Genomic DNA, 25,492 nt, shown 5'->3' with positions numbered 1-25,492 from the left:
ACTAGAGTAAAAAAGAAGTTTATATATTTATAAATGCCAAATAAATACCAGAGGCCACCCAATGCCCCCTCCCAGACAGGGTGGTCTCCCCCAACCCTAGGCTTCTAGGGTCTGAGACATCTTGGCCCCAAGCTACAGCCCAGGAGCAGCTGCCAGTCTGGGCTACCAGAGAACTGAGTGGGGATGATCTGTCCAGCCAAGATTCACTCCCTCTGTGTGAGGGGCCCCCATAGCCACAGGCCTGTGTCCCCGTATAGGACCCTAGAGGGGCCAGATTCATGGGGAGAAGGTGGTCATCTCGAGTGAGACCCGCTGCCACAGCTCCTTGGTCTGTTTGCTGCGCTTGAGGTTCTGCAGGATGTCGTTGAACTGCATCATGCCCATGGGTGTCAGGCAGAAGGCGCTGCGGGCACTGCGGATCGCGTTCACAAAGTCGTCGTAGTCGGCAGGGGTCAGGTGAATCAGGCGGTGGTGGATATACTGCAAGAGGATGAGCCACTAAGCACAGAACCAGGCCCATCCTCCCTGGCCCGTGGGGGAACCTGTTCCCTGCCTGCCCAGGAGGGGCTCCCCCCTCCTCCGTCCATCCTGGGTTGGCACCTGCATGTATGCCTGCTGGCAGCGCTGCACCAGTTGGTGGAAGGCCGGGGCACGCAGGTGGTTGTGGGCATGAGCAGGGCTCAGCCGCTGCAGCGTCTCCATGACGATCTCCTGCAGCACAAACGGGCTCAGCACCCCCTTGGCTGCCCCCACACAGAACTGGTGCACGTAGTTCACTCCTGGGGGGCAGGGGGAGGGGCATGAGACGGGGGTGGCCACCTCTGCCCTAGGGACCCAACTTTTCTCTCTCAGCTCTGGCCTGGCAGAGAGCCTCCCTCCACCCCAGGAGCTGAGGTAGCCCCCCACCCCCCGCGCACGCACACATACCCGACCAAGGCCTCAACTCTGAGCAAGAGCTAGGAAGGAGGTCTGGGATAGGAAGGTGGGGGAAGTGGGTGGGGGGCGGACAATGGTCCTGGGGAGAGGAGGTGTTACCCAGCTTTGCTGCCAGCCCCAGCAACCATTTGACATCATCAGTGTAGGGGGGGGAGCGGGAGAAGTTGTTGGGGTGATCATTATGTGCTCGGCGACCCAGCATCTCCAGTGCCAGCATTCCTGGGAGAAAAGGGTGGGCACATGGTGGGGGTACATCCTTTCCCTCCTCTACCCCAACCTGGTACACCGGATCCCACAGGAAACAAATCAAGAGCTGTAGGGAGGGAGGGAGGTGTCACCAAAGAGCCTGTGGCACAACTGCAAGTGGGGGCACAAAAGGGGACCTCCTCTCACCAACACGGTAGGCAGCGTGCAGGTGGTGTAGGCTGTGTGGGTTGACAGGCTGACTGTGTGTCTCCTCCTCGGGTGGTGGAAACCCCCCGCTCACCAGAGGGCTGGGCTGCGTAGTCAGGGCAGGCAACGAGGCACCCTGGATGGCTGGAAATGTGGATGCTGGATGGACACTGCTCACTGTGGGAAGGATGAAAGCCATATGAGCAACTCACAGCCCACAGAGGGACAGAGAGGGTTCCTCCCCCATCTCCCCTGCCCAGTGGACCTCCCCTCCATTCACCTGTTCCCTGTCCCCACAACTCACAGGCCACACTGGTGGGCAGTGGGAGCCCTGGCTCTGTGTGGTAGGGATGTACTGTGATGGGTGCCATGGAAGGGACGGGGAAAGACACAGCAGTGGCAGCAAGTGAGGGGGGAGTCACTGAGTAAGGGTACTGAGCCCCCAAGAAGGCAGGATGCACACCCTAAAGATAGGGAGAAGAGAAGGAAATTATGTTAAGATGTAGTTCTCCCCCTTCTGCCCACAACTGGGTGTTCCTACATTTCTTAGATGGCCTGGGTCACCCAGACATGTACTACCTCACCAGGACAGCCCTATTATTCTCCCAGAGTACCCCACTCCAACCCCACATGAACTCACAATTCTTCCACATGCCCAAACCCAACCCCCAGTAGAACACTGGTCTCACCTGTGGGTATGCAGAGCTGGGCACAGGGAAGACGGCAGGCCGGGGCATGTGAGGCATTGGGTGGGCAGGGTGAGCTGGGTGGGTGAGGTATTGAGGGCTGCAGGGCAGGTGGGGCTGTAGAGCAGTGTAGGGGTGCAGGCCAGGGGAATGACCATGCCCCAGTCCTGGACCTGGATATAAACTGGACCCCACTGAGATGACTGGCACCACTGTGGCTGCTGCTGTCACTGCCGCCGCTGCCACTGTAACCGGCTCAGTCCCTGGGCCCCCCCTGCCCTCAGGCAGCCCCCGCCCAGCCTCCCCAGCTGCCCTGATCCCACTGGCACTACAGCTTGTAGCCCCTTCCCGGGCTGTGGATGAGCCACCTGCTGTCTGCTCATATAGCCAGAACCACTGGTGAGCAACCTCAAACAACACTTCGGGGTATACACCCCCACCCTTAGCCGCCTCTTCCACTGCCATGCAGGCCTTCTCCAACATCAGGTTATCCTGGAAGGAAGGGCACAGAGGGTTAAGGGGGGGGGGGGGGGGGTCTTTACTCAAGCACAGTTTAAAGTAACATTCCAACATCTCCCTCTCAGTTGGCTGCTTCCCAAGGAGGCATCAGAGGTTAGGGCCAATGCTCTCAGAGTCTGTGTCAGAGCAGCAAATGTTTCACACAGGCACTGAACAAAACACCTGCTGACCAGCAGAAGACCCAGGTTATAGTCCCAGTTCCAAACTAACTTAGCCACACACTCCCATTCAATTCCACTGTCTCCCCAAGACCTGCTCTAAGGATTCCAGCCTGGTGATCACCTTGGTTCCTAAAATATAGGCCTCCATTTCCTTATCTATAAAACAGAAATAATCCTAATCCCAGAGTTACAAAGTAAAAGAAGTAATGGATATTAAAATGCATTAATATTAATATGTCAAGTATCACCATAGCAGGACAAACTGGACAATTTGTGAACTTCAGGAAATGGGAATTAAGAGCTGGGCTGTTAGTTTTCCCCATGCACAGTGCCCCTGCACGGATGCCTCAAAGCAGGTCCCCAGATTGCCTGTAGAAATACCTGCTCCTTGCACTGCACCAGGGCCCGCTGGATCTCATTGGGGTTCAGTGCATGGGCATGAGGCAGGCAGCTTAGGGCTAGCTCCGCTGCTGCCCTCACCATATTGGAGTCTCGTGCCCGTGATGCCCTGTCAGCCAGGGATGCAACCTCAGGGGGTGTCAGGTGTCCATCCCAGCATTCTACCAGTATAGTCAGAGCTGCACTGCCAATCTCCATTGCCTGACCTTCAGGGAAAGGAGCAAAAATCAGAATGGGGTGAGTATGGGCACCAATGGGGAGCGGAAATGGTGTCTTTTATCAGATCAGTAATTCCACAAGGATAAGACTCCGCTCTATCAATTAACCCCCCTCCCATACCCAAGTCAAGACGCTGGGTTTACCTGTAATCCAGGAAACGTGGGAAGAATAAGTACGTGAGAGCCAGTTGGGAGAAACAAAGTTGTGCAGGCCAAGGGCATAAAGCCCAATCTCGAAGGCGCAAAGGTGCAGGTTGCGGTGAGGACCCTGGTGGCCCCCTGAGGAAGATGGATGTGTGAAAATGGAAGTGCTGCTGTTGCCCCCTGCCTTGATCAGCACCGTCTTCGCCAACTCGAAGTAGAAGTGCGCAGCTGCCTCTGATGGCTGATTGGGTACATGAGGGGCATGACTCTCGGGACGGCGGCCCTTGTACCTGAAGGGCAATGGGGTAGGGACGGGGATTGGGGTTTCTCTGAAACGGGTATCCAGGTAGGGTGGGAAAAACCAGGGTAAGTAGGGTCACTTGGGGAACAATAGCTAGATTACACTAGGGATGTGGTCTGAGGGTGGGGCCAGATGAGAGGAGATGGTATTTCTTACACTAACCTGCCAACTTCAACGGTCTTCGCCCGGGCCCCTCCACTGGCACTGGCCCGGCGACTTCCACTGGAGGACGAGGAACCCAGAGAATCCGAGGAAGAGCTGCTAATGCTGTCACTGTCCTGTCCTCGGCCCCAGGAGGTGGGGGCCCAGCCCCCTCGAAGTGGCCTCCGGCTTAAGGTGGGAGAGCTATCCGATGTGGTTTCAGGGGCACTGCTATCAATGCTGGCCATACCTATCCCCCCAAGACAAGTGAATCTCAGAAGCTAGAAGTTCCAGAATTCAGCCTTCAGGAATATCCTTCCCTCCGTTTCATCCCACAGGCTCTCATACCTGTATGTTTCTTCTTAGGCCGCCCTGGGGAGCCCCAGCCCCGTCCATTGTAGCCTCCACGACTGCCAAGTGCCAGGCGGCTGGGAACCTTCCCTTCTGGCCTGGGGGTCAAAGCTGCCTCAGATGGGAGACCCTCACAGGGAGAATGTGGGGAACTTTCTAGGTGGGGAAAACAGGACATTGGGATGAGCTCAGGAAAGAGGACCCCAACATAGTTCCACACCATTCATCCCCCCTGCCCAGTGCCCCCACCTCACCAGGCACATTCTTCTCTGTGAAGCCCTCAGTGGGGCCTGGCCCAGCCCCTGCCACACTCCCTGGCTGAGTAGGCCCTGCAGAGCCCGAGGTCAGCGGTTGCAAGGTCCCTGGGGCAGATGGGCCCCCATGCTTTGAAGGAGACCTCTGGCTGGCTGTGGCTGGGCGGCTAGATGAGTAGAATGAACTCAGTGTCTGGGGCTTATGCGTCTGGCTCTCTCGGTCCAAGAGTTTGTCTAAGATCTGGAGAACAGAAGCAGCGACAGGATGCCCTTTATCTCCTGACTTCAATTTCTATCACCTTCCTCTCTCTTTGAAACAGCTTAATATTACCTGTTCAGGAAGCCTTCCCCAGTTACAACCACAGGAGAACCATTCCCCCCGTGCCAGGATTGGGGCTAGCTTACATATCTTGATAACCTAAGACTTAATCACAGGACTGAGTATATTGATACTCAATAAACATTGAAATAAATGTATAACTGACTCTGTGCCCTCTGTTTCTATTCTTCCATCCCCTGCTCAAGCACTCCTATGAGAACCACTGGTCTTTTTTTTTTTTTTTTTAGTTTTTTCTTTTATGGTTTTTTTGTTTCATTTTGTTTTTTAGTTTGGTTTTTAATTTTAGAGGGAGAGTGTACATACAAGCGTGGCAGGGAGGGGCAGAGGGAAGAGAATCCCAAGCCAGCTCCACACCCAGTGCAGAGCCCAGCACGGAGTTCAGTCTCATGACCCTGAGATCATGACCTGAGCTGAAATCAACAGTTGAATGCTCAACTGAATGAGCCACCTAGTCCCCACCCCCAGCAATTTGGTCTTGGTCTTTATGAAATGTCTCTAAGATTCTCCCATTAATCTCCTATGAGCAATATAGCCCTTTCCTCATTGTACTGGAATTCCTGAGAAAGGTGGTAAAATTTGCTCTCTGCCTGTCAAAATCCCAGTACCTCAGTCCCTACCTTTTTGAGCTTGGCTTGGTCATCCTTGTAAGTGATCATTAGTGCCAGTGCCAGGTCACCCTTCTCCCGACGTGTGCCTTCACACAGGAGGGGATGCTCTGCCTCACTCACTGTTGTCTTCATACCTGCAAGAAGAAGGGTCTCATAGGGCCTGAGAATGGCAATAACTCTCAAGACAGCAAAGGTGAACAGGCCAGGGCTGCTGAGCCACCAGCATCTGAGCTGAGTAGTTCTCCTGGACCAAACCATAGCCCCTGTGGAAAGTCCCCAGTGCCTATTACATCCAGCCTTAGCTTCGATCTGCTTTTAAAGACCTTCATAACCTGACCCACTCTACCTTCACAGCATACCCATCACTTCAAGGATGATGGACTCATCACTCTCATGAAGACCTGATTGCCCCCGTGTCTTTATTCATGGTGTTTTGTCCACCTATCAAAAACTTAACTGATCTTTTAACCCACATTCCATATTCTACACCCTCCCTGAGTCCTTTTCCTAGATTTTTGTTTTGCTGCCCTTATAATTCCCAACACCCAAAGCACATATTTTGTTCCTAAATTCCTGACTGTCTCATAGGCACTACTTGACTTATATAGGTCATTCTGGTTGTCCCACTACCCTACAGTCCCTTCAAAACTTGGCCATGTCTCACACCCTTCATGGCCTGGGCCAGGCTTAGCTCACAGATGTGCTCAAGATATCCTAGACTCACCTAAGGCAGCAACTGCTGCTTCAAATCCCAACTCCTCATCCCCAGGCATCTCGTTGTTCCAGTTACGACTCGGAGGCCGGGAACCCGTGGGAGAAACCACTAGATTAAAGTTGGAGTAAGTTAGCCAGACAGAAACATCACGGGAAAGAATGAAATATAGGGAACCCAAGACCCTTATCATTCCAGACCTCTCATGAAGCTGCCTGATGGGTCCTAAAGGCAATTCAGAGCCTTGGGGCTCTTGGTTTCTCCTTAGAGAAAACTACTCCTACCCAAGATTCCTACTTGCTGTAGAGTCACGGGCCATACCTGGAGCACAGAGAACGTCAAAGATGAAACTGGCCAACATGAGAGGCAAAACGGGCCGATAGTCACAGAGCGTCCCCTCCCGGAGCTCCTCTGCCCGGCACCGCATGGTACTCATCTCACTAGGACCCAAAGGAATCTTCTTGAGCAGAGCAGCCACCTCAGACTCCTGGTATGCCAGCTTCACCTAACAGTGTAAGAAAGAGCTCAGACCTCCAATACTTCCATGGAGATCAAGCTGCAAGGCTCTGAGAGACGGCAGTACAAGGCTCAGAAAGAAAGAACCTCTGACCTCCAAGGCCTTGGTAGAAGCCGGGGGCCTCTGCAGCTCCAAGGCAAACATGCCAACACGGAAGGCCAGGTTGTGGTGCTCCGGACGCTCACTTAGCACTGTCAACAGGAAGGCTGCCTTGGTCAGGGTGTTGGTGGCCACCCAGGTCTGACGGCTCGTAGACACCTTGTTTTTCTTGCCCTGAAGAAGTACAAGGAGGCAGGCAGATGAATCTGACTCATCTTGGTGGAGGGAAGAGGATGCTCTCACTTGGGATGGGGCATAGAAGAGGGTTAGGGGTGAGCGGAGAAGGAGGTAGGTGGGGGTCTCTCACCTTGGCAGGGGGCGGCTCTACCTTGAGGTCGGGTGGGTTGGCTAGCAGGTCCTGGGCAAGCTCCACGGTGAGGCGGGAGGCCTCACTGCTGTAGCCGTGCGCATGCAGGGCCTCAGCACAGGCAAACAATACCTGGAGAGCACATGGGCAGCACGCAGACTGAAGCCCTACCTTCCAGGGGCAGGGCACCGTACTCACCCAAGCAGCAAATATCCTGTGAGTACTTGCTACATGCTAGGCCCTATACTGCTCCTGGGGACACCACAGAAACCCACAGTCTGATCAGAGAAACAAACACACGAACACACAAACCAGCGTGAAGCCAGCTACCACAGGGAAGGGTCAAGAGGGAAAACAGGTGGGGAAGATACCTCACTGGGGCTTGGGGCAGAGGAGCAATCTCAGGGAAAACTTCCTCGAGGAAGTGATCTCTAAGATATCTGAGACCTGAAGAAGGAACAGGAGCTGACCAGGTAAGGTGGGGGAAGAACATTTGCGGCAGAAAGGCCAATCTGTGCACATGTAAGGATGCAAAAGAAAGCACATGGCAAGCTAGAGGAATGGTTCAACTGACCAGCATGAAGGACAGAACAGCTAAATGAGTCAGGAGAAGCACACAACGATCAGAACAAGTGGAGCCTCACAGGTCATGCCAAGGACCTTCATTTTTAAACTCAGGGCAATGAAAAATACTGAAGACTTTTAAGTATCAGAGTGACACCATCAATTCAGGAAAATCAATATTGAACCAGTGAAGAGAACGGACTGCAGGCAGGGAGGCCAGCTAGTAGCCTACTGCCAGATTCTAACAGCCATGCTCTACACTCCTGACACCCCCAGCTACAGCCAGCTGGCCCTGCTTCCAGCTGTGGCCAAGGAGCACCCTCCTGCTCACCTCCATGCGGCTCTCCTGCTCCAGTGGCTTCAGCCCGGCAAACAGGTCGTGCTCCTCCCCGGCCCCGCCCTCGGCCTTCTCCTCCTCGCCCCCAGCCCCATCCTGGGCATTCAGATAATATGCCTGGTAGTCATCATCCTCCTCTCCGACTGCGGTGGTTGCCTCTTTAGCTTTGGGGAGCCCACTGCCACTCTCATCTGTGGAAGGGAGGTCGTCCCGAGTACAGACCTCCCCAGGCAACAGGCCATGGGGGCCAGCAGAGGCTGTGGGAGGCTCAGGCCCTTCTGAGAAGTACACACCACCATCTTCTTCGTAAGTATCTGGGGGTTCAGGAAGGAAGGTGGAAGGACCTCGGGAGCCACCGGGAGGAGGGCAGAGTGGAGGGCTCTCAGGGAATCCACCAAAGGTGCTGGCCTCTGCACCCAGGGCCAGGCTGCTGTCATCCAGGCTCATCTCGGCCAAATCTGGCTCCAGGGAGCTATCTTCACTGCTCAGCCGTCGCTTGCTCCCACCGCCTGCTGAACCCTTGCCCCCACTGCCAGCCCCACCCAGTGCCTTGGCTTTGCCCCCACCTGGACCCATCTTATGCAGAACCTTATCTCCCCCTTCAGCAGAGAGGCGGCGGGGCCCCCGCTGCGATGAGGGGACCCCCTCACCCAATCCCTTGCGCTTGGCCCCAGGCTCCTTGGGCCGCACAGCTGGCTCAGAAGGAAGAGGTCGGGGACGCTCCCGTGATTCCTCCAGGGCCCCAGATCGGGAGGCACCTGGCCGAGGTGGCAGGGCTCGGGCCCAGCACAGTGCCAACTTCCGGTCCGTGCCGCTGTAGGTGACACCGGGAAGCGGGTAGGCCTCTTCCCAGTTGAAGTAGCATGCCTCCACCGCCGGCCGGAAGCCAGGGAAGAGCCGCTCCAGGGTCTTTTTGTGCTGCCCCCGCTTCACGTTCTCAATCACCTTCAGCTGCCACTGGCGAAGCTGTGCACACAGTTCCCGGCGGCTGTGGGAACAAAGTTGGGGAGGTTGGGGGGCGGGGGGCGGGCGGCGGCTATATTCTGCCCTGAGAAGCAATGGAAGGAGACAGAGCAGGCATAAACCCCAGAAGGGGGTGCCCAGGGAAGGGCCCAGGGAAGCACTTCTTGAACAAGCCCACACACATCACTCCAACACTCAGATACTAGGGAAAGTGGGAGCTATTTAGGGGAGGGAAGGAAGAAAGCCTCTCAGAAAAAGGACTCCTAAGTCACTGGTAACCCTAACGTTCAGCACCTGCCATTTCCCAAGGACGAGAAGAACAGGACATCTCTATGTGTGCAGGAGACAAGGGCCGGATCTGTCCCAGGCTGTCCCAGTACCTGCACTGCCCAGGGAGAGACTCACCGCTGAGGGCTGAGTGCAGGGTCCAGAACAGCTAGCCTCCACAGTGTGACCATCTCATCGCACATGCTGGCACACGCGTGGGCTGCAACCTCTGACTGCCCATTGCTACGCCCTGTGTGCCCACTGGCACTGCTGTGGGAGGCGGAGGTGCGCACGCTGTACCACCAACCTGTTATCTGGAAACAAAGAGAAAAATAGAGCAGCCCTCCCCCGCGCCCCTGTCGGCAAGAGGGAAATGAGGTCCAGGGAGGGAGAAAATGAACCGCAATGGGGCTAGCCAACTCCAGAGGGTTACCTGTTCATAGGTGAGGCACTGGTCAGTGAGGATTTCCAACAAGGGGGCAGCATTGCTGTCCCTCCGTTTGAACATCTCCCTCACAATGCTAAGCAGGTTCCAGACCCCCTCTGGCTCGCGGCCCCTCAGAGGGCGCAGCAGACATGCCCATTCAGCAGCAGCTGGAGGCTCCGTGGAAGACAGGTACATGGAGTTCACATCACTGTGAAGGCAGTGGAGTGGAACATGCTGACCCCGAGATGGGGCTGCCTTTGACAAGTCAAAGTGCACCTGAGCTTTGACCCAAAAGGGGTCCTGACCCAAAACACAAGGTGTAGGGGGAAAAGGATGTCCAGGACAAAAATTCTTGGAACACGGGTATTCACAAAACAAAGGAGCTCTCAACAGCCTGAGGGATGCTCCCTTCTGCCACGGATGCAGGCGTGAGATCCAAGGTACCTGAAGACCACAGGCGAGGGTCCACAGAACTTGTGCAGAGTCTTCTTGATGTTGTCGGTGAGTGTCGATTCATCCAAATACCAGGTACTCTGGTCAGAGGCAGATGGCCCTGCTGTGGGGTCTGGGGGTGACAGGCAGTCAGTTGCTTAGAGATAGGGACCTGGATTTGCCTGACAACAGCACACTTTGAGGAAGTGGTGCTCTGCGCTACCCGCCTCCTTCCCTCCTACTACCCTGCCTTCGCTCCACACTAACCGGGGGCTCCACACACGGTATTGATGGCTGTTGACTGGGAAGAGAGGAGTTCATCCAGAAGCCGCTGGGCTGTGGGGAGGATCTGAAGTCGAAAGGGACAAAGGCACCGGTGACCCAACGAGGCAATGTCTAACACGAAGGCTCACATGCGATCCGGAGCCTGGAGTTGGATGTGAGGGTGTGCCAACCTCACTCACCTGCTGAGGGAGCTCACTGATGAGGTACTGAGCAAACTTCTGCAGCTGGTCCCTCTGCAGCCGAGATAGGGACTCTGAGACCGGGGCACGCAGGCAGACTGCAGAAGCCTGCAGGGGACACAGAGAAATAGAACAAGCTGAGAAAAGGCCTGCTATCACTGGAGCTGGGGAAAGAGAGGCAGATTAAGGGGGCCAAGGGGGCTCACGTTGTGGCCAGGCATGCAGCAGAGAAGGGGGGGATGGAGCGTAGGATAGGACCGGGATAAATTGGGAGGGCCTCACGTTGTGGATGCGGAAGAGACAGAGTGCCACGACGTGAGTGCACCATTTGGCCCCAGCCCCACAGGTGCAGCTGCAGGAAGTGACCCGGCAGCGGTCAAACATCACAGCCACGTTGTAGGCCCCTTTGGGGGGGACCATCTGAGGTGGCACCACTGTAGCACTCAGGTGGAACCCTGGGGAGAAACACGGGCATGGTCAGGGAGAGCCAGCACGACAACATTCTCTGTCCGCAACCCTGGCCCTGCAGTTACTCTGACAACCTGCTCTAGCTCCTTGCAATAGGTCCTTCATTCCTAACAGAGCGGGGTGGGAGAAGCAGGGGCTGCCGCAGGGCCAGAAGGCACCCTTACCTATCTGCAGGGGGTCTTTCACAGCCCTCATGCGGAACAGCTGGTCCCCTCGCTGGAACTCATCCGCACTGCCATTGGCTAGGCACGAATACAGCCTGGTAGTGAAGAAGAGGACACAGCCACAACTCAGCAAACAACTTTCTAGGGACCCTGCCAGAGACCACAAGACCCTGGGCACTCTCTCCCCAGTGTCACTCCCTCTTGGGGAAAATCCCAGGCACTCTCCTCCCCTTGTCTTCTTCTTACCACAGCCCCAAATACAGTATCTCCTTTGTTCTGTAGGAAGCCCAGTACACAGTGTGGAATATCAGGACCCACTCCCCACCATCAGTCTTTTAGCCTCACCGGATATCCTCTTCATTCTCAGGGAAGCTCCAAAAAGCAATTCGGAGCTGTAGCTGCTCAGGCACTGGGGGATAAACTTTCTCCACCACTTCAAATGGGATATGAAATGCCACCTGCTTTGCTGATAGCTCCACCAATGGGATCACCAGTCCATCTTGGAAACAAATGTTTGGGTGAGGGTAAAGAGAAGGGGAAATGAAAAGGGCCATGATTACTTGGCACCAATGCCAATGCCTAACTTCTTGGGCCCCACGTCACTAGGAGGAAAGGGGAAAGCTGGATGAAAAAGCCAAGGGACCCTCCTGCTAGGATTCATTAAGCCTATGACTCCCATCTGGGGGAGGGGAGCTAATCAACTGCAGCCCGCAGCCTGCTACCTAAGGTCTAGAACAGAAGATACCAGGGATATCCTAGAAAATCCTGGCCAGACAGGTGTGTTCCAGAATCCTAGCAAGTAACCCCTCTCACATGGCTCAGCATCTAATTTCTCTTATACCTAGCATTTTAGATTCATACTACGTTGTTAACATCTCTCCTCTGACGTTCTCTTCTCTAATTGCTTTTTTACTATCCCTTTTTCTCTAGATGACTCTACACCTCTACCCAAGGAGTGAAGATGGGCCAGAGCCCAGAGGAGTTAAGAGAGGGAACTCCAGCACAAGACAGGCTGCTTGTCCTGTGGCACACCTGAACCTTGGCTTCCTACAATGGAAACCTGGGAAGGAGGGTGGGGAGAAAGATGGGTTATCCCAAGGGAACCTAAGTGCTCCTGTTATCACCTGGAGTGGGATGGAACTGCCACTCAAGATTTCCTACAGTGTTTTAACCAAATAGTGGTAAAACACAATAGACTGCATGCATATCTCCCCAAATTGCTAGTCAGATTAGAAAACAGATCAGAAAATCACGAAGCTGAAAGAAACCTTTTTTTTTTTTTTTTTTAAGTTAATCTCCTTATTTTACAAGTGAGCAATTGAGGGTAGCCCAGGAGGGCAGGGGGCTTGGGCAATGATATGCTTTCCTAGATGTTAACCTATTCAGGAAAATATCTATATGCTGAAAAATTTCACCAACATGACTTGGGTTACTTGCCTCAAAGCAAGGGAGCTCTAAACCCCAAGGCTACCCACACATACAAATGTGAAAGAAGGAGACCGTAAAAGACCCACAGTGAAACTGCCTATGATCTCTGTGGGCGTGTGGGTGTGTGTACACAGAACATATGCCACCGCTCCAAATGAAGTTGAACACTACCACTCCCAACAAGTGACAAGTGTACATTTCTCTCTGTGCTAAAAGTCTCTGTAGGACAGTTTGGAAAACAGGATTCTTGGAATGGCCGGAGTAGAATCACAACCCCAACTGCTGAAAAAAGTCAGCATGCATTGAGGTCCAGAACAAAAACTGTGCCATGAGGAAGGCAGGGAAAGGATGTGGTGAGTCTTGAGCCTGTGGAGCTTCACTTATCATCACTGTCCCCTCAATCCCCTTTCATAAGTGGAAAATTCCTCACAGCACTAATCAGTTAATTTACTGAAAGACCCAAGAGTGAAAGACACTTACAGCAAAAAGCAAGAAGAGTGTTCCATAAGGAGATCTAGAGGCAATTACCTGCACTCTTCTCCCGCCCCAGATGATACAAATGTAAGTAATCCAGTGGTCCCAGCCTCGGCTCCTCACAGATGTTCAACATGGCCGAGAACCAAGCCTCTGATGTGAACCTATATAACTATGGAATTTCCTCTCACAGGCCAGTTCACCTCCACTTTCCTCTGGATGGAATCCCCTCTTGGTGTAGCCAGATCAAAGACCGTCATCACCCTTAAGAGGAAGCTCCCAACGCACTTTGCAATGGGGCTGACACACCTCAAGTGGTCCCTTTTTCACAAGACACCTCTTACCCACCTTCTTTTCTGTTTTCTGGCTCGCCACGGACTGAACTCGGTGAGTATTCCCAAGTCAGACAAGTTTTTTCTCCTACCCCATCTCTAAGGCAAATGAACCACAAAAGATCTACTTTCTGTCGCTAATCCTATCCAACCCAGGATTTCCCAGCCACCACTCCAAAACACACACATGCGCGCGCGCCCGCGCGCGCACACACCCTGATGTGGAGAAGCCAACCCCAGGAAGACGGGAAAAGCTAGTCCAGAAGTCCGTTCTGAGCTTGGGACAGCTCGCGGTCCGGGACAGCTCCCGAGCACGACAGCTCCCCAACAAGGCCTGAGCAGAGCCAGCCCGCACCCTTCCCCCTCCTCTTATTCTCACCTCGCATTCTGGTACCGCCACTGCCACCTCCGCCACCGCCGCCAGTGGGGGAATTGGGCCCCGCGGACTGTTTGCGCCATCCCCGCCAGTTCTGGCAGAGGCTCTCGGCCTCGGAGATGAAGGAACAGAGCGAATCCTCCTCAAAGCGATCCGAATCTTCGAATGAAAAGCGCTCTCCGTCCTCCCATTCCGCGAACATCAGCTCCATGGGGCCTGCACCCCCCGGGGCCGGGTCCCCCCCCGCGGATCCGGGGCCTGGGCCGCCGGCCGGGGGCTGAGGGGAGGCCCGGGGCCTGAGGGGCGAGCCGGGGCTGGGGGTAGCCGGGGCGCTCAGGGCGGCCGTGCCGGACGAGGATCTCAAGCCTGGAAGGGATATAGAACCGGGCCTCGCCCAACTGCGAGGTGCGAAAGGGGATTGTGGCCAGTATCCGAGACTCAGGGCCCGGGCGAAGCGCTAGGCAGCCGGGGCCTCTCGGCTGCTGCGGCGCCGCCTCCCCCATCAGCTGATCTGAACTTCCGGCCGCGCCGGCCACCACCACTTCCGCCTTCACGCGCTTCGGAACCGGACTCTGTACGGGCAGATGTAGAGGATCTGTTTGTTTAATTGCTGAATTTCCTGCCTTTTTTTTTTTTTTACCTCGAACCCACCCTCAGATACTGTAAGAGGAACCCAACCCCCAGAGGTATATAAAAAGACTACAGATCCCAGCAATAACTCGGCATCCATACTGTCTCCAAGGAATAAACAGCCGCCATGAATGCTGGGAATCGTAGGCTGTCAAGCGATAACACAAGAACTATTGGGTGGAGTTACTGTTTTAACTCCGGATAGGCCTTGGGTCCGCATCACCTTCTGGGAGTTGTAGTTCAGAAGGCTACATTCTGTTAGACTTGTTATAGGGTCTCATCAGGGAAGCAACGCGAAAAGAATGCACTGATTTCAGGAAATGGTTGTAGTGTTTTGTGAGTGGGTCCTTTGAGTTCAGATGTTTTTAGCCTTTTTTTGTGTGTGCTACGGACCCCTTGGCAGCCTGGTGAAGTCTCTGGAACACTTCTGATTGTTTGTAAATGCACAAAATAAAATCTAAAAATTAAAAAGGAAACCAATTATGTCGAAATACAATTTTAAAAATAATAAAACAAATTTGTAACATAGTAATACTTCTTTATTTACACATTAAGATCGATCCAGCAGTAAATGTAGTAACTACCATAATTTTGAAGCTAGTGATGGGTATGATACCAAGGTATCTGCAAACAACTATATGAAAATATGATCTCACATAAGAATTGCTGATACTGTGGTTTGTTTTCCTCAGTCCTGAGATGCTAAATTTCAGTTGTGGCTAAAGATAAAATCTGTTTTCTCATTCATGTCCACAGACCTGTTACTGGGAATCTATTGACCCTAGGTTAAGAACTCCTGAGTCCAGTCCAAAGTGCCTAAGCACTGAGCTTCTTCCTACAGCTAAGAGCCTCAGCTCTGGGGCGCCTGAGTGGCTCAGTGGGTTAAGCCGCTGCCTTCGGCTCAGGTCATGGTCTCAGGGTCCTGGGATCGAGCCCCGCGTCGGGCTCTCTGCTCAGCGGGGAGCCTGCTTCCCTTCCTCTCTCTCTGCCTGCCTCTCTACCTACTTGTGATCTGTCTGTCAAATAAATAAATCTTTTAAAAAAATAAAAGCCTCAGCTCTCAGAACCAGATAACTGCCCAGTGCTATACCCACGGTCTATGAAGACTATGGGAAGAGGTAGCTGTGGGGGTCACGGAGGCAAGACCCTTTCTTTATCTGATTAATCATCCCACTGGAGGTTTAGAAACCCCACTGATCCCTTTGTCTATTTAATCCTCTAATATATATAGGAAATGTTAAGTTAGTTATGCCTGAAAGGGCAGAGTATACATTAAATACTATACAATTGTTTCAAATATCAAGTGGTTACAGAAGTTAATGCCTTCAGCAACTAGGTAGATAACTTAATGAGAGAAGTGAACAGGTGATAAAGAAGATAATTGCCAAATAAGTTTCAGTTTCACCATTTGGGAGAGGCCAATGCCAGGTACCTGGAGCACAGAGACAAATGATAATCAGCTCTACTTGATTATTGCCATGCAGGAATAAGAAATCAGTACTGCCAGGGGCGCCTGGGTGGCTCAGATGGTCAAGCGACTGCCTTCAGCTCAGGTCATGGTCCCAGAGACCTGGGATCAAGTCCCACATTGGGCTCCCAGCTCCATGGGGAGTCTGCTTCTCCTCTGACCTCCCCTCTCATGCTCTCTCTCACTCTCTCTCTCTCTCTCTCAAAATAAATAAATAAAAATCTTTTAAAAAAAAAATCAGGGGGCGCCTGGGTGGCTCAGTGGATTAAAGCCTCTGCCTTCGGCTCAGGTCATGATCCCAGGGTCCTGGGATCGAGTCCCGCATCAGGCTCTCTGCTCGGCAGGGAGCCTGCTTCCTCCTCTCTCTCTCTGCCTGCCTCTCTGCCTACTTGTGATCTCTATCTGTCAAACAAAATAAATAAAATCTTAAAAAAAAAAAATCAGTATTGCCAGATTTTTTTTTTAATGGAAAACTCCAAAGTGGATTTTTAATGATATTTTTTCCTATTTTGAGGTGGTCTTCTAATTTAAAAAGAAATTTTTAATTGTGTTGGCTAAATAAAATACATCTGCAGCAACTTTGGTCACCAGTTTGTGAACTTCTGATTATTCTGGGAGCATCTTGCAGGGGGCTATGCACGAAATAGGCAGTTACGAAATACTTACAGATGATGGTAAAAAAAAACTCTGCATATAAGCAGACTTCAACTCCCTTACTGCATCCAAAGGCAAGAATACTAAATGGTGTAAACTTCAATTAGCAATAATCGCGCCTCGGATAAACCTCATTGGCTACGATACTGCCACTGTGCAAAGCTGGTGTAAACTTCAAATGCAGAACAAGAATAAATATGTCCTGATCCTGGAGCAAATCAGGGAGCAAAGAACTTCCATTCTCAGGAAGAATACAGAGTTCAAGTATAGAGGGCAAACCTAATCTACAACAAACGCCAACTTCTCTTCAGAGGATTTTATTTCAAGATAAAGCATAACTTCCACCCTGACAATGATTACAAAAGATGAAAAGATGTCTTGCCTCCTTTCACCTTTCAAATAGAGCATGGCAGTGCAAACGTCTCTAAAACACCTCTGCATAGTTCTCAGTAGCTACAGTCCAGTCATAGAAAATGCTTCTCCATTTTTAACTGACATGAGATTTGTTAGGAAATCTCTGTAACAACTTATTGAGTTTCATGGGGGGTAAATTCCCAGATTCTCCTGTATCCTGGATTGATCTCATCTTTCGGGCCCCCTGAAAAGACAGGAAAAAAGACAAAAATGACAGCTCTAGAGTTTATCCTGACCTAGGCCAAAAGTTCTCACAATGCCGCAAACAACATTAACATATTAACCAGCCTGGAACTATCTGTGTCATCTATCCAGTCTCCTTTCAAAAGGGACTTGGAACCTACAGATGACAGTATGACCTGAGCTACCATGCCAGCTAGCAACTAATTTTAGGCTAAAATCCAAACAACCTGCCCTTCACAATATTTAGCTCTATTTCAGACAATAATATCTATTTGAGAGCCTTTTAAACTTTCCCATTCATTCCTCCATTTAATACAACATTCTGTAAGATGGGTATTAACATTAACCTCCTTTTACATCTGGTATAGCTAAAGCCTAGAGCAGTGAAAAAAATCGCTGAGTATCACAATGCCTTCAAAACCTAACTTGTTCCACTGTAGCGTGAGTGAAATCGCTCCCACAACTTTCCTCGCCTTTTTGGAATGAGAAGGTCCTCCTATCACCTAGCAAGAGGCAAGAACAATTACTTGTATCCCCGCCCCCATTCTCCTCCCAAGAGGGCACCCTAAGAGCCTTCTGTCACCTCAGCCCTAGAAGCACAGTCGAAGAAATCCTGGATCTCTTTTCTGCACGCTTCGTCGCGGAATTCATTCTGCTTCCAACACGCCATCATCACCGACATCTCTGTGATACAAGTCGCCTCTGGAGGAGCAGAACGAGAGCACCGTCAGTCACAAGGAAACCTTTTACCTTAAGGCCCTCCCACCCAGCCGTCCGGTGCATCCCTCCGGCTTCCGCTCTGGAGCCTCCCTGGCTCCGACTGCTCACCGCCCTTGTCCCGGCGTCGTTCCCCAACACGGTTAGCTAAAATGAGGGGCTTGTTGGGCTTCAGTATAGGCTTCCGCGGGTTTCCCAGCCGCGGTAATCGACCCCGCAGGCTGGGCGTCGCCATTGCGCACCGAGCTCCCGGCAGGCTCTGCGTCGTCCCGTACGTGAGCCTGCGTGACCCCAAAGAGCTCGACGAGCGTAGGCGCGCAACCTGCGGGAAGCTGGGAGGCCAGTTTGGTCTCTTGGCCCTATAGGCGGGACGCTGGGATCCGACACCGGTCATTCGAGACCTGTGTGCAGGTTAGGAGAGTCTTTGGGGCTCGTTCGCAGATCTAGACCTCTCTTTTGTGGGCTCGCGGCCCTGAAGTCTTTGGGCGGTACTAAGCAGGGAACATCTAGTAAAGGACCTGATAAAAAGGACCCTCGTTTATGGTGGGAGCTGGCTGAACTAGAGTATGATTCACATAAGCAAGGGCAGAGGATGGGAGCGAATCAAAATATGAGACTTAAAGATGTTTGATTTGGACAGTTTTGTGTTTTGGCAAGTCTTCAAGAACTGTTGGATTTTACTACCTTTAAAACCACCCCAAAAACCGTAAAGAAAAATTAGGGTCACTTAAACAGTTGCTATTACTGGGACAGCTGGGTGTCTCATTCAGTTAAATGTCCTGCTCTTGATCTCAGCTCAGGTCTTGACAGCGGAGTGGAGCCTACTTATAAATAAATAAAAATAAAGCTGCTACTTGTTTCTTACTTATATCCTTTGCTCTCCTTTGTAATAATCTCATTGGGTAGGGAGGGGTTTAAGCATTTTGGCATTTATCATCTAATTTAATCTCTCCAATCCTGTGAAGATACTTGGTGGTATCATTCCTATTAATAGATTGGACCCATCAGTTGTGATGCCTAGCTTCATCAGACTTGGTTCTAAGTGTCTTTAAGCTATTTACAAAACTCAAAGATGTGCCAGGGATTCTCAAGGCCTTTAAAAATAAGCTTCAAGAAATGGTTCTGGTAATGGAAGCTTAACTTGAACAGCTTTTAGTTCATATGAGGACTACTTCGGAGGAGCAATACTTATTTGGTTGTATAAAATTTAGTGTGCTAAAATTAAAAAATCATTTTATCACTGCTAAAGTTAAAATCATTTATCACAGATGTTTAATATTCCCACTGATCTCTGCAAGACTGGTTCTTTTTCTTCTGTTGAGTCGCAGTTCCTGTCAGAAAGGCCTTCCCTGAACCCTCCCCCCCCCCGCCCCCCCGACACCAAGCTGTTGTATTTTTTCCATAGCACTTATCACAGTCTGAATTATCTTGTTCACTTATTGTTTATTTACAGCTTTGCTTACCAGCAACACCCATTTAAAATAAGCACCATGAGAGAAAGGGACCCTGTCTTACTGAATCCCCAGTGCCTAGAATAGTGACAGTAAATACTCGTTAAATGAACAAATGTTTTGACATGTTTTTCCAAGTCTCCAAGTGTATCATACTCAGCCCAGAAATATAACCAAGCAGAAGACACTGTTTAAAAAGAAGTCATTTATTATACAAAATGAAACGTAAGAAAACAGAGAACTGCAACATACAGATTAATAAAGTCATCAGTCCCGTACTCCACTGCCACCCCAGCAGCACATATAAAACTGATTCCTAGTCAGACATTTCTTCCACCAATAATCTTGAGCCTGTTGCTGTTCACAGAGCAAGCTGGGCCCAAACCAGAGAAAATTCACATTGTTTGCTTTCTCTCCATATTGGTTCTGCTTTCTCTTGCGGAAACATAGCACCTGGTTTACTGTGGTCTTTTATGAATACTTCTATTGTGATAGGATTAAAGGAGAAAGTCTGGGAAGCACTGTGCACAAAGCAGGCATGAGTTTCCAGCCACAATAATTCATAAACAACTGGCCCACTTTGTACATAAAAGTGCTAAAGGAATGCCAGTGTGAACTGGTCTAATTCGGAGAGGTAAGGATGGTTATACACTTGGCACTTACCCATTTTATTGCACGTCATGAAACTTGATTCCTAACCTTAGTTTGCACTTGAGTAGTATGTAGTTTGCACTATAAATCAGCACCTGCATTTAAATAGATTGCAAATTCAGAAATCAGAGTCCTGAATTTGACTTCTTTTGTGGGTCGCTACTATTTTAATATAAGTATGTTTGAAGGTCTGTCTTTCCCTCTTGTTCTTTTCTGAACAAGCTCAAACAGGTTAAGCAAACTTTCCATGCTGTTGTGAAAGGTATTTTTTACTAAAAAATAAAATGGAAAAAGAACCACCCTGGCAGTGAAATCCAACACCAATTACAGCTGCCACATCCTTAGATGTCACAATATTAAGGGTGGGACCCTAGTTGTTGAAGCATCTAACATGCACACACACACACACACACACACACACACACACACACTTCTGGTTGTATATCAGTGTGTATATGTGTATATAAAAGTACATACATTAATTCCCAAACAGATAAACTGATAGGCTATGGAAATTCTCTAGTGATAATTCATTAATACATTATACAACCAGAGTAGCGCTAAAAGTATTCTTTCTTATTCCACTGGCCCAGAAAAACCTAATGGTCTCCCTGCCCATTAAGCTTTATATTCAAACCACAGCAATAAAAGGGTTTGGCTATACCCCAAAATCTGCCTAACAATTTTTTATTTAGTCAGCCACTTGTGGCTGTCTCTTGCCTCACCTCCCCTGGAGAGGACCTTAGGTGGGCTCCATCAAAACGCAGTCTCAGTAAGTACTACAAAAGTTGTACAGACAGATACTGGTAATAGAATGATGTTTGAATATTCATTCCACATAAAGTGAAAAATGCTACATAATATGAGGTAATGACTACAACTATATTGCTGGGCTGTTTTTTCCAACATAATTTTCATGACTCTTTGGGGAAAATGAGACTTTGGTAGCATATAAAAATAGTAAAATAGAAGAGCTCATTAGGCAGACAGAAAAGACAAAGATCTATAAAGATCTGCAGTTTGATTTGCACTGGTCTATTTTAACATTCCAAAATCATTTAAATATATATGAATGATATATACTCTGTCATCATTTCCAGCCTTAGTCTCTATCCACAACCTAAAATAGAGCAGGACAATTCATTAAATTGACATGGCATATATTAGCCATTGAATCTTTATGTTTATGAGATGAGAAGGAATTCATGATACGCTCTTAAGGGAAAAAAAAAAAAAAAGGCAAATCAGCAATAAAAAAAGCTGTCAAGTCTATAGCCAGTTTAATGCAGGGGAGAATGAGTGTGAGGATGGTGGCAAGGCTCCTGCATCTTCATCAGATACTGTGGAAAACCAAGAAAGAAAAATCCATTTAAAATAAAAAGTTTGACATCGAAGACAAGCAAATGATATTAAAAATACAACTCTAAGAACCAGAATACAACCCACCAAGAGTTCTGCTTCACCACCAACCTAACAGGTTATAAAGCAGGATATGAGGAAAACAGATTAGGAAAGGTACTGAATAATGAAGAGTTTTAAAAAATAGCATCGAAGTTTTAAGACCTTAAATCTGACCCATCTTACCTCATTCTTAGACAAGTACCAAGGTGTTGTTCCAATCACAGTTGAGAGAATGAGATGGCTAGAAAAAGATGCAGTTCTTTTACAATTCTGTTCAATCAGCACTTTGAAACAAGTGGGTGTTTCAGGCTTTTGCTTCCCATTAATCCAAGAACTGGAGACCTCCACCTCTCCTTGAAGACAGGCCCTATTACCACAAGCTGAGACAGTGGGTACACAACATTAGGATAAAATATCAGTGGCTATAAATGGAATTCCTTGAACTCATGATAAGACAGTGTTCATTAAGGTTGTGCAGCAGACGTCCCTCATGTCCGATAGTAGAATAAGGACTTCTGTCTCCTTAACTCTACCAAGTTAAAGGCTCTTGCAAGGATAATTAGAGATTTTTGTTCCTTTTCATGAAGATCTCATGTAGATAATCCCAAAATTTCATCTGCTTTGTCTCATTGTTGTGGATCATGGCAGTGAGAGCTTCCCCCTGGTCCAGACCTTGCCAATAATCTTGCAGCCACATCTCCTTCCAGCTGAAACATCAAAATGGGAGTTGGATTATGGAACCTCTGCACAGCTATGGTCCTGCCTTCTCTGAATGGGTCAAAGAATCTTAAACAGATACAGTAATCTCTGGCTGAGACAGGGCACTGCTTTGAAGGGAATGAAATGTGAAGTAAATCTAGTAGTAGTACAGGTGACAGTAAGCTGCAAACACGTTATCAATCACACAGCCCACCCACAATGAGTGAAACTTCCTGACTTGCCCACTCCAGGTTCCCAAATGTGGAAGGAGTTCAGAGGAAGGCAGGGCAAGGGCCAGAGTTCTCTGTAAGAAAAGCCAGGGAGCCTCTAGGTGGTTACCTTATTAAGTTGCACCTTTATTTCAAGAATCAAAATGAAGGTGCCGTGATGCCCAATGTCTAGATAAAACATATTTTATTTTTTTTAATGTTTTACATTTTTCTTCTAGTAAACCATACTATGTTCAGCATATACTAGATCCAAAATACTTCATGGAAGGCTCCATTCCCAGAAGAAAAAAATTTTGCCAGCAGTGTATATAAACAGCCCTCTGCTGCCATCTACTGTGCAAGTCGGTCTCTGCAGGCCAGTCTAGCAGCCTTGCTTTCTGAAGCTTAATAGTCTTCTTATCACCTCTCCCTAAACAGATGTGGTTTGCTGCACGTTGCTTCAACATTTTCACACTTCCCATGCTGACCTTGTTTCCCAGTGCACCACCTTCTGCCACTTACTGCACAAGCTTCCTCACTTTTCTAATTCACACTAATTCACACTGCCCACCATTGTTCATTATTATTTATTGAAAGCAGTCTTTCTCTCTTGTTTAGGGCAAATGTGTAATTTATCACCCAAACCAGGATACTTTTAAGAGTGAAAGGAGATGCTATTAATAATTATGCCAGGTTATTGGGGCGCCTGGGTGGCTCAGTGGGTTAGGCCGCTGCCTTCGGCTCAGGTCGTGATCTCAGGGTCCTGGGATCGAGTCCCGCATCGGGCTCTCTGCTCAGCAGGGAGCCTGCTTCCCTTCCTCTCTCTCTGCCTGCCTCTCTGCCTACTTGTGATCTCTGTCTGTCAAATAAATAAATAAAATCTTTTAAAAAAAATAATAATTATGCCAGGTTATGGGTTAAAGCCTCTGCCTTCTGCTCAGGTCATGATCCCAGGATTCTGCTCAGCGGGGAGCCTGCTTCCCTTCCTCTCTCTCTCTCTCTGCCTGCCTCTCTGCCTACTTGTGATCTCTGTCAAATAAATAAATTTTAACAATCTTGAAAAAATTAATTATGCCAGGTTAACAGATGTAAACCCTACTGCAGATAAACCTCTCTCAAAATACACATCTTTGTATTGCTCATCCCCACCCCCACCCTTTAGAAGGTGCTAAATAAACAGCTGAGTTGATTTTCAGGAGAGTCTAACTCCTGAGCCTGGTATTCAGGCTATGTATAGCCTGGCCCCAGTTTATCTGCCCAACTCTGTCTCTCATCACTTCATCTGAATAGGCCCCCTCTGCTCTGATAGAAGCCTTTTTTGACCTGTTGCAAACACTGTTCACATAAGCTGACCTCATGTTGTCGCCTTGAATGATATTTTGCTTTGCATCTTTTACTGAGCTTTTTCAGTTTGTCTTATCTCCCCAACCAAGACTCTTGACACCTTAAAGGCAGAATAAGTCCATGTCATAATTTCCTTATACAACAATCCCCTAAGCTTCTAATACTAGTTCACTGCCCACAGCAAGCAAGTCACTCAATCAGTCATTTGATTTGATGGCCACAGGGTCCTCAGCTATCCTTACCTGTCATTCTCAGGAATCTCTTCCACACTGCCAAAACCAGGTGTGGGCACTGGGCAATCCATGTGTGAGGGCTGGGCAATGTGAGGTTCAGGGCCAGGGACATCCTCAGGAGAGGCTGCGTGAGCTTTCTCGACCTCCAGCCGAGCCAGTTCATGGTCACAGACGAAACACTCGAAGCCATTGAGGTAGTTAGGCAGCAAAGGATCATTCACTCCCCACTCCCGATGCTTCAGACTATCCAGAAGGAACTGGTTGGTGATGCCCTCAGGTTGCTTATATGCCAGGTATTTCATGTATTCCTCATCATTCTTGTCCAGAAAATCAATAAATTCTGCCAGCTTCTGTGGTGACTCAAAATCATCAATGAGGATGATGGAGTGATTGTTGGGCATCCAGTCCCTCACAGAAGGAGAGCCGCGATACACAGGCACAGCCCCGAGATGCATGGGGCGCCACAGTTTTTCTGTCATGTAGTCATCACAGATGGCATTTTCGAGGGCCAAGTGGAACTTATAGCGAGACAAGAAGGCCAAAAGTTCTGGATCCTCGGTGGTGGCTGTGGCTGTGTCCCGTAACCGCGGAGTGGGCAGCTCCCGATTTTGCAGGCATTTCCCATAGGAGTCCACCTGAGCGGGGTAGAGTACGGCCGTCAAGTGGGTGCTGCATGTCCGCCGGGACGCCAGGGGTCCCGGCCTCAGCCGCACGCGCCCCCTCGCCCCCACTCCCAGCCCCGCCCCGGCCCCGCCCGGCGCCACCCACCGGGATGTAACGCATCAGCTCGCGCACGTAGCGGTCCCGGTCCGCAGGCACATCGCAGTGGGACTGCAGATAGAGCAAAGGCGCGTAGCCGCGGCGGCGCCACTCGGCGCGCTCCTGCAGCGGAGGCGCCGCGCGGCGCAGGTAGGCGGTCCCGGGCAGCCACTGCAGCGCCAGCGGGTAGTCCGAATGGCGGCTGAAAGTGGCAGTGAGATTGAAGAGGCGGATGCCGGGCCCGTGGCTCAGCACGAAGTTGTTGAGGGGTGACTCCTCGTGCAGAAGCGCCCAGCTCTGATGTGCCAGGCGCGGCAGCGGCGCCTCAGACGCGCGAAAGTCAGTGCCGTAAAAGAGCAGCGCGCGCGTCCGTGAGTGCCCCCGCACCCGGCGGTCCCGGGACGCCAGGCACGCACCACGCGCGCACTCGATGCGCTCCGAGTCGCCCGGGAAGTGAGGAAATAGGCCTGGGCTCCACCACAGCAGCACCGGCAAGTCCACCGCCTCCTCCCTCCCTGGCCGCGAAGTCCCCAGACTGCGCGCCACCCCGACCGCGCCCAGCGCTGAGGGCGGCCGGAAAACCGCACCATCCCATGGCTCCGTCCAGCCCGCCTCCCCGCTGGTCTCCCTCTCAGCCACGGGCCCAGAGCCGCTGACCGTACAAATACTAAGCATTCCAAAGACAGCAAGCGCAACCCCGCTGCAGCCCGCCGCCATGTCCACTGGCAGCTGCCCCCTAACCGCACCCCCCCACCGCCCACCAAACCCGCAACTCCTCCCGGCAGCACTAGACCCCGCCCTGCGGTGAGTCGCGACCCGACAAGGTCCTACGCCCGCGGTGCGTGTGACGCATGCGCAGTTCTGCTCAGCCAGCCACTTCCTGGGAAGTGCTAGGCC

The 25,492-nt window shown here is 50.6% G+C and overlaps 3 protein-coding genes and 1 non-coding gene across 15 annotated transcripts; all 4 read right to left on the bottom strand.

Moving 5' to 3' along the window:
- Nucleotides 1–2: 2 nt before the first annotated feature.
- On the bottom strand, nt 3–14,386 carry ZSWIM8 (zinc finger SWIM-type containing 8). Of its 8 annotated transcripts, none has more exons than XM_047702240.1 (26): nt 13,786–14,386; nt 11,518–11,671; nt 11,173–11,267; nt 10,747–10,995; nt 10,541–10,677; nt 10,344–10,425; nt 10,089–10,209; nt 9,651–9,852; nt 9,356–9,531; nt 7,982–8,975; nt 7,087–7,218; nt 6,774–6,953; nt 6,485–6,668; nt 6,176–6,274; nt 5,461–5,585; nt 4,504–4,744; nt 4,247–4,405; nt 3,920–4,148; nt 3,457–3,746; nt 3,077–3,300; nt 2,019–2,507; nt 1,610–1,793; nt 1,330–1,506; nt 1,036–1,155; nt 601–711; nt 3–480 (listed from the first exon to the last, which is right to left on the bottom strand). In XM_047702240.1, exons 1-26 carry the CDS (start codon nt 13,991–13,993, stop codon nt 20–22), a joined length of 5,823 nt encoding a protein of 1,940 aa, XP_047558196.1. In that variant the 5' UTR covers nt 13,994–14,386; the 3' UTR covers nt 3–19. The 8 variants fall into 8 exon arrangements, with proteins under 8 accessions (XP_047558196.1, XP_047558197.1, XP_047558198.1 ...); XM_047702241.1 differs by having other exon boundaries at nt 10,541–10,648; nt 10,823–10,995; nt 13,786–14,383; XM_047702242.1 differs by having other exon boundaries at nt 1,634–1,793; nt 10,541–10,648; nt 10,823–10,995; nt 13,786–14,382.
- A 533-nt stretch (nt 14,387–14,919) lies between these two features.
- Nucleotides 14,920–25,406, bottom strand: FUT11 (fucosyltransferase 11). Of its 5 annotated transcripts, XM_047702290.1 has the most exons (5): nt 24,605–25,406; nt 23,846–24,471; nt 21,535–21,592; nt 16,258–16,282; nt 14,920–15,395 (listed from the first exon to the last, which is right to left on the bottom strand). In XM_047702290.1, the coding sequence occupies exons 1-5, from the start codon at nt 25,310–25,312 to the stop codon at nt 15,319–15,321; spliced, it is 1,494 nt and encodes a 497-aa protein (XP_047558246.1). In that variant the 5' UTR covers nt 25,313–25,406; the 3' UTR covers nt 14,920–15,318. The 5 variants fall into 5 exon arrangements, 4 of the variants coding, with proteins under 4 accessions (XP_047558246.1, XP_047558245.1, XP_047558243.1 ...); XR_007122661.1 differs by lacking the exons at nt 14,920–15,395; nt 16,258–16,282 and adding an exon at nt 19,485–21,290 and having other exon boundaries at nt 21,535–22,058; nt 24,605–25,399; XM_047702289.1 differs by lacking the exons at nt 14,920–15,395; nt 16,258–16,282 and adding an exon at nt 19,485–21,290 and having other exon boundaries at nt 24,605–25,405.
- On the bottom strand, nt 16,555–16,698 carry LOC125085307 (U4 spliceosomal RNA). The gene has a single exon (XR_007122848.1). It is a non-coding gene; the product is annotated as a U4 spliceosomal RNA (small nuclear RNA).
- Nucleotides 16,836–18,121, bottom strand: CHCHD1 (coiled-coil-helix-coiled-coil-helix domain containing 1). Its single transcript, XM_047702292.1, has 3 exons — nt 17,960–18,121; nt 17,715–17,833; nt 16,836–17,132 (listed from the first exon to the last, which is right to left on the bottom strand). Exons 1-3 carry the CDS (start codon nt 18,081–18,083, stop codon nt 17,022–17,024), a joined length of 354 nt encoding a protein of 117 aa, XP_047558248.1. The 5' UTR covers nt 18,084–18,121; the 3' UTR covers nt 16,836–17,021.
- Nucleotides 25,407–25,492: the final 86 nt, after the last annotated feature.

This window comes from Lutra lutra, chromosome 14 (assembly GCF_902655055.1).
Source record: "Lutra lutra chromosome 14, mLutLut1.2, whole genome shotgun sequence".
Classification (NCBI taxonomy): domain Eukaryota; kingdom Metazoa; phylum Chordata; class Mammalia; order Carnivora; family Mustelidae; genus Lutra; species Lutra lutra.
Note: the sequence above shows the minus strand (reverse complement) of the source record. Positions and strands in the feature narration are given on the sequence as shown.

What these genes read in the sequence shown, in the direction of transcription:
- ZSWIM8 (XM_047702240.1), bottom strand. Translation starts at nt 13,993, where the DNA reads ATGGAGCTGATGTTCGCGGAATGGGAGGACGGAGAGCGCTTTTCATTC. An exon ending in TGACGTTCTCTGTGCTCCAG is followed by an intron (nt 6,275 to 6,484) that starts GTATGGCCCGTG and finishes ACTTTAATCTAG; the next exon opens with TGGTTTCTCCCACGGGTTCC. An exon ending in GCCTAAGAAGAAACATACAG is followed by an intron (nt 4,149 to 4,246) that starts GTATGAGAGCCT and finishes TTGGGGGGATAG; the next exon opens with GTATGGCCAGCATTGATAGC.
- CHCHD1 (XM_047702292.1), bottom strand. Translation starts at nt 18,083, where the DNA reads ATGGCGACGCCCAGCCTGCGGGGTCGATTACCGCGGCTGGGAAACCCG. An exon ending in ACGACGCCGGGACAAGGGCG is followed by an intron (nt 17,834 to 17,959) that starts GTGAGCAGTCGG and finishes CTGCTCCTCCAG; the next exon opens with AGGCGACTTGTATCACAGAG. An exon ending in ACTGTGCTTCTAGGGCTGAG is followed by an intron (nt 17,133 to 17,714) that starts GTGACAGAAGGC and finishes CTGTCTTTTCAG; the next exon opens with GGGGCCCGAAAGATGAGATC.
- FUT11 (XM_047702290.1), bottom strand. Translation starts at nt 25,312, where the DNA reads ATGGCGGCGGGCTGCAGCGGGGTTGCGCTTGCTGTCTTTGGAATGCTT. An exon ending in GAGATTCCTGAGAATGACAG is followed by an intron (nt 21,593 to 23,845) that starts GTAAGGATAGCT and finishes ATCTTTTTCTAG; the next exon opens with CCATCTCATTCTCTCAACTG. An exon ending in GGTACTTGTCTAAGAATGAG is followed by an intron (nt 16,283 to 21,534) that starts GTAAGATGGGTC and finishes TTTGTTTGACAG; the next exon opens with ATAGAGATCACAAGTAGGCA.